Source organism: Miscanthus floridulus, chromosome 8 (assembly GCF_019320115.1).
Source record: "Miscanthus floridulus cultivar M001 chromosome 8, ASM1932011v1, whole genome shotgun sequence".
Taxonomy (NCBI): domain Eukaryota; kingdom Viridiplantae; phylum Streptophyta; class Magnoliopsida; order Poales; family Poaceae; genus Miscanthus; species Miscanthus floridulus.
In genome coordinates this window covers 25264882-25270824 of record NC_089587.1, presented here as the reverse complement: position 1 = coordinate 25270824, position 5943 = coordinate 25264882, and the positions used below count along the sequence as shown (strand labels likewise).

At 50.3% G+C, this 5943-nt stretch overlaps 2 protein-coding genes across 2 annotated transcripts; one reads left to right on the top strand and one right to left on the bottom strand.

Moving 5' to 3' along the window:
• The first annotated feature begins 292 nt into the window (after positions 1 to 292).
• Positions 293 to 2278, top strand: LOC136476014 (pectate lyase-like). The gene is made up of 3 exons (XM_066473681.1): positions 293 to 635; positions 738 to 1641; positions 1710 to 2278. Exons 1-3 carry the CDS (start codon positions 427 to 429, stop codon positions 1926 to 1928), a joined length of 1332 nt encoding a protein of 443 aa, XP_066329778.1. The 5' UTR covers positions 293 to 426; the 3' UTR covers positions 1929 to 2278.
• Positions 2279 to 2393: 115 nt separating this feature from the next.
• Positions 2394 to 4620, bottom strand: LOC136476015 (nuclear ribonuclease Z-like). The gene is made up of 6 exons (XM_066473682.1): positions 4068 to 4620; positions 3860 to 3955; positions 3644 to 3757; positions 3368 to 3436; positions 3212 to 3286; positions 2394 to 2604 (listed from the first exon to the last, which is right to left on the bottom strand). Exons 1-6 carry the CDS (start codon positions 4578 to 4580, stop codon positions 2530 to 2532), a joined length of 942 nt encoding a protein of 313 aa, XP_066329779.1. The 5' UTR covers positions 4581 to 4620; the 3' UTR covers positions 2394 to 2529.
• Between the last annotated feature and the right edge of the window lie 1323 nt (positions 4621 to 5943).

The following is a 5943-nucleotide window of genomic DNA, read 5'->3' as shown; positions in this document are numbered from 1 at the left end:
TTACATGCTTTCGATCGAGTTACAAGCAAAATTACTCCAGTGTCACATGCATCCCCTCTCTTTGGATATGACCAGAATAGAAAATAGTGGTGTACGTGTCTTCTCTTGGCGGTTCTACACGTGTACAAGCGAGAAAACTCCTCTCTATCACCAACCTTGCGCCAAACACACAGAAATACCTACGACTACAGCATTTTCTTACTTGGGTGTGTGGCTGGCCTCTTGCCTCGGCTCACCTTGTTTCTAATAATACCACGTCTCCCTCCTTATATTACCCTCTTCTCCCATCCACGCGAAAAATTGGGTTCTTCCTTTCTCGCTCGAAGCACCAATTTCACCACAAAAGAAGAACCCTGCTAGCTCTTCCAAGAACACAGATGCATTTGTACCAATAATAAAGGTGAAATAAAGCCCATACATACAATAATGGAGACGAAGCTCCGGTGGAGCCGGCCCGGCTCCCTTCTCCTCGTCGCCGCGGCGTTCCTGGCGTCCGCCGCCATGTCGAGCGCCAACATCGGCGACTTCGACGAGCACTGGCAGAAGCGCAAGGAGCTGGCCGAGGCGTCAGTGAGGGAGACGTACAGGCCCGACCCGTACAACGTCACCAACAGCTTCAACGTCGCCGTGCACAGGCATGCATGCACCCCGGCCTTCATCCTTTCCTAGCATCCATCCCTTATTGTTCATCCGCCGTCCGTGTCATTTCATGCAATGTGTACACGCATGCATTGCAGAGCTAGCAGCCCGCGGCGTGCGATGCGGGAGATGCCTCGGAAGCACAAGAGGTCGACGGGCCCGTGCCGGGCGACGAACCCGATCGACAAGTGCTGGCGCTGCCGCAACGACTGGGCGACGGACCGGTTCCGTCTGGCCCGGTGTGCCAGGGGGTTCGGGCACGCGACCACCGGCGGCCTCGGCGGCCCGATCTACATCGTGACGGACCCCAGCGACGGCGACGTGGTGAACCCGCGGCCCGGCACGCTCCGGTGGGGCGTGATCCAGCCCGGCCCGCTGTGGATCATCTTCGCCCGGTCCATGATCATCCAGCTGTCGCAGGAGCTGCTGGTGAGCAGCGACAAGACCATCGACGGGCGCGGCGCGCAGGTGCACATCGCCAACGGCGCCGGGATCACGGTTCAGCTGTCCCGGAACGTGATCATCCACAACCTGCACGTGCACGACGTGGTGCACTCCATGGGCGGGCTGATGCGGGACTCCCCGACGCACGTCGGGTCCCGCACCAAGGCCGACGGCGACGGCATCTCGCTGTTCCAGGCCACCAACGTGTGGATCGACCACATCTCCATGTCCAACTGCGAGGACGGGCTCATCGACGTGGTGCAGAGCTCCACGGGGATCACCATCTCCAACTGCCACTTCACCAACCACAACGACGTGATGCTGTTCGGCGCCAGCGACTCGTACCCGCAGGACCAGATGATGCAGATCACCGTCGCCTTCAACCACTTCGGCAGGGGGCTCGTGCAGCGGATGCCCAGGTGCCGGTGGGGATTCTTCCACGTCGTCAACAACGACTACACGCACTGGCTCATGTACGCCATCGGCGGCGGCAAGGCGCCCACCATCATCAGCCAGGGCAACCGATACATTGCACCACCCAACATCGCCGCCAAAGTGGTGCGTGGGTAACATCAATTCGTTTCTTTTCTTGTTTGAGCACATCACCAAGCACCGATACATTGCAGATCACCAAGCACTACGCGGAAGAGGGCGAGTGGAAGAACTGGGTGTGGCACACGGAGGACGACCTGTTCATGAACGGCGCCATCTTCGAGCCGTCCGGCGGCGCGGTCCCCAGGAAGATCAACGGGAACGAGTGGGTCAAGCCCAAGCCAGGCACCTACGTCACAAGGCTCACCCGCTTCTCCGGCACATTGTCCTGCTGCACGGGCAAGCCGTGCTGATAGCTTGAGGCGCATGCAGCTGCCGCCATGGCCGGCCATGCCCGGGGTGAAGTACTGAAAGCTTGTCGCTCTGTGTTTCTTGCAACGAGGGGTATATCCTCTCCTCATGGAAGAAAGCAAAGGACATCCACGTAGGATGGAGGGTAGCCAGGTCGTCGTTTTGCTAATCTACGTTTGCCTTGAAGTTTTGTTTTGTGGAATTGTTACACTACACTACAGTTTGGTCATTTAATTTTTCAGAGGAACTAGGGATTCCTTTTATCCCAGGTGTATCTGTATACATATACAGGTTGTATAACATGAAGCACCTCTGTTTGCGATTGTTCTAAAATAACATAATAATATTTATATATTGTATTGTTCTACAAGAGATTAAAAGGGTCTGCTCCAGAGTTTCTTTTCACATTTCATTCGTTTAATATAATCTCGTGAGTGTGAAGCATGGATTGAGTACCGATGAAACAAACTCCTTGTAGATTTGCCAGATGGATGGTACAGTGACATCACACAAAGAGCACAGGCCAAAAGGATTCATAGTGAAAATATCCAAAAGACCTGATCCAAAAGTTTTCATTGCTGAACTCTGGCTCCATGTCTTTCTCTAGAAGCCTTCCTTCAATGCATAGACTCTGCTTCGGAAAGATGGTGGCAATCTATTTATTGCTGCATCAATGTCCTGCAAAACAGAGCAGTCATAAGATTTACTGCTTGTTCGGCTGGCCAGTTTTTTTTTCCGGCCGGAGCAGTGGTTTTCTCTTTAAAAAAAAAACCAGCTGCTACAGTTTTTTTCCCCGCTGCTACAGTGTAAAATTAATGCCAGCCGATAGTTTTTTGGAATATATTACTCTGAGTAAACGGTGCAAAGAATTAAGGCGGTTTAGCTGCAAAATATGCAGAACAAATATAAGAAAATTTCTCAGAGTCAGAGGAAGCAAACAAACTGCACATTGTGTTTCATTATAAGTACAACTTCAGACTTCAGAGTAGGAAAGAGATGCTTGCGTTGTGAACATGTGAAGCTATTTCAATTAAAAAATAGAACTGGTGGAAACTAAGCATCATAACTATGAGTTGTCAACTAAAAGTAGTGAAAATGGGCTCAAACGTAACAACAAAGATTTTTTTTGTCCCAAACAAACTGGGGTACATGATATAATTTTTTTTTGAGAAAGGAAATAATATATGCAATAGTAGTAATAGTAATAATTAACATGAAAACATTATTGAACTGGACATAGCATTTCAGCAGAGATAATTGAAGCAATGGTTATATATTAGCTCACCTCAGCAGTATATCGATTTGAAAAGTGATTCAGTAGAATAGCTTTGTTTTTAAGCTTGTCAGACAGACTCGCAATCTGCATGCATTGTCAACATAAAGTTTAGGTTAAATATGAAGGGTGAATGTTAATAACTGGATGAACAGAATTTGGAATAACCTCAGACAAGTGAATGTGCCCTTTTTCTCTTGCATCCTCAATTGATTTGGAGTCATCAATAAAAGTACTCTGAAATTTACAGAGGACATTGTAAATTAAACATAGGAACAGGTCAGAACCCAAAACAGGTAAAAAAAATTGACAGAAGATATAACATTCAGCACAGGACATATTATAAACTCCGACAAAGTAACCTCCCCTTTCTCAAGCTGAAGAGCAACAACAGGCCAACAACAACAAATTAATCACGAAGTGATAACCGATAAGAAGGCATACCTCGACCACAAGAATCTTTGCCTTCAACACATCTGCATTATCAGGATCAAGGATGAAATCTGACATTGTATCTCCAGAGAAAGCAATCTCAGGTGTTGACTCTACATTCGTAATCTGTGCACCATGAATTGTTTGAAAAGTGCATACCACATCAATAATTCTGTACTACTAGATTGTACTCAAGTTTGATTTCAACATCCAACAGGGCAGACAGACCTCTACTCCAGACTTTCTGAGATTACTGAGCTCTTTCCCAGGGAAGCCAGCATACTGGTCCTTGAGCTTCTGCTTCACCTTGTATATCACATACCCCTACACACACATCACACGATTCAAAATCCATGAAAGCATCGTAAGAAGTAATTCTCAAAATCATTCAAGAGCACGCAGAATCGACAGAGTTTGAAATTCCATTCGCCCTCACCTGGCTGGGTACGACGTGGTAGGTTCTGAACGCCCTCACCCTGAGGTCCTTGGTGAGCTGGTACTCCTCCCCGACCTCGAGCGGCACGAGCTTGTGGTCGAGGTCGGACTGGTCCATGGCGCGGTGCACGTCGAAGAGCCTCCGCACGAGGTCCGCGAGGCAGGCGGGGACGAAGACGGTGGGCGGGCGCATCCGCTTGCGGCCCCGCGTGGCGACGTACATCGGGAGGCCCCCGATGTGGTCCATGTGCGCGTGGGATACGAAGAGGAAGTCCTGCGAGACGGCGAACGGCGGGCACCGGCCGATGTCGAAGACGAGGTTGAGGGAGGGGAATATGACGCAGGTCTCGTGCCCCGCGATGGAGATGCCCTCCACGCGGTAGCCCTCGATCTCCAGCCGCTGCTGCGTCGCCCTCGGCCGCCCGGGGGCGGGTGTGGAAGCGGAGGTTGAAGTCGCCGCCGCTAACTCGGCCTCAGCCGCTGAAGAGGCCGCAGACTGACCGCCCTTCGCCATGTCGTCGCCGCCGCCGGCGAGGGGAGGGGGAGAAGGTTTTGGAGGGAGGTGGCACTGTTTGCGAGAAACCCCTTTTTTTTTATAATTATTACTAGAGAGTGTTCGGTTCCAATTTGGGAGACATGGTCACAAGGGTCATCATCAGTGAAACTTCAGCTGTCGTTTGGATACTGGATACACGGAATGAGACAGGGATAGGGAAATGAGCCCTTGTTTAGTTCCCACCAATTCCAGAATTTGGCACTATACAAAAAGAAGATTCCTCATCACATCAAACTTGCGGTATATGCATGGAGTACTAAATGTTGACGAAATCAAAAACTAATTGCACAGTTTGGTTGTACTTTGCGAGACGAACGTTTTGAGCCTAATTAGTCAACGATTGGACAATTACTACCAAATAAAAACAAAACGCACTGTAGCTACAGTGTAGCTCGGCGGCGCCGATCCGGCGGAACTAAACGCGGCCTGAATGAATACTTAAAGTATCTCCAGTAAATTTCCATTACAAGTCCCTCAATATAGTGCTAAGGCCACCCCAACGCGCCACCGTATCGTGCTGCCCCATCCTCTAATCAGCCTGTAAGTGCCACGTTAAATGGATCAGCAGCCTCGCAGAGAGTCGTAGTGGCCTATGAGATAATTGGAATTTTGCCATTATCAAACATGGGTTTCGCTCGTTTTGTCATCTTGTAAAAAGGATTTGTTTGTTTGTCATTATGAAACTGAACACACTCGCTAGAATGTCCTTTGAGTATTTTTTTTACCAAATTTTTTTTTCGCGGCCTCTTTTCTTCCCCGTTTTGCCCCTGCTTCTTCTTCAACGGTAGAGGCAGAAGAACTTGGCCAAGCGCCCAAGCGGCGGTTGGACCTGGAGAGCCGCCATGGCACGCCTGCTCCTCCCCGTCTCCGTCCCTGTCCCAGTCCCCATCTCCGCTAGCATTGTGCTGCCGTCATCGTCTAGTACTTGTACTAGTACCGCGCGGCGCCGAGGCCACAACGTCCGCGTCCGCGTTGCAGGTGCTTCTCTTTTCTCACACCTCGGACAACGCCGCCGTTGCCGGTCGTCGCGGGGTAGCGCTGAATCCTGATAGGTGAAGAAGGCGTGGCATCCATCGTTTTCGCTACAGATTCTTGCTGCGGCTCATCTGCCTTGCCCCCGTGCCATGCTCCTACTGCTCCATACCACCAACCTAGCCCAAGACTCCAAGAGGTAGTAGTGCTTGCTCCTCTTCCTCGCTGGCAGGATCGTTCTTGATTTCTTTCTAGTTTGTCTTGGCGTTTCGGATGGTTTCAGATGTGAATTTCTTGGGAACCGTTTCATAAGTAAGACTGTCTCCAACAACACGTACCCAAACTGAGA

Excerpts from the sequence above, each read along its gene's own strand:
- LOC136476014 (XM_066473681.1), top strand. The coding sequence starts at position 427 with ATGGAGACGAAGCTCCGGTGGAGCCGGCCCGGCTCCCTTCTCCTCGTC. Across the intron at positions 636-737 it reads TTCAACGTCGCCGTGCACAG|AGCTAGCAGCCCGCGGCGTG; the intron begins GCATGCATGCAC and ends CATGCATTGCAG. Across the intron at positions 1,642-1,709 it reads CCAACATCGCCGCCAAAGTG|ATCACCAAGCACTACGCGGA; the intron begins GTGCGTGGGTAA and ends GATACATTGCAG.
- LOC136476015 (XM_066473682.1), bottom strand. The coding sequence starts at position 4,580 with ATGGCGAAGGGCGGTCAGTCTGCGGCCTCTTCAGCGGCTGAGGCCGAG. Across the intron at positions 3,956-4,067 it reads ACCACGTCGTACCCAGCCAG|GGGTATGTGATATACAAGGT; the intron begins GTGAGGGCGAAT and ends ATGTGTGTGTAG. Across the intron at positions 2,605-3,211 it reads CAAATCGATATACTGCTGAG|GACATTGATGCAGCAATAAA; the intron begins GTGAGCTAATAT and ends TCTGTTTTGCAG.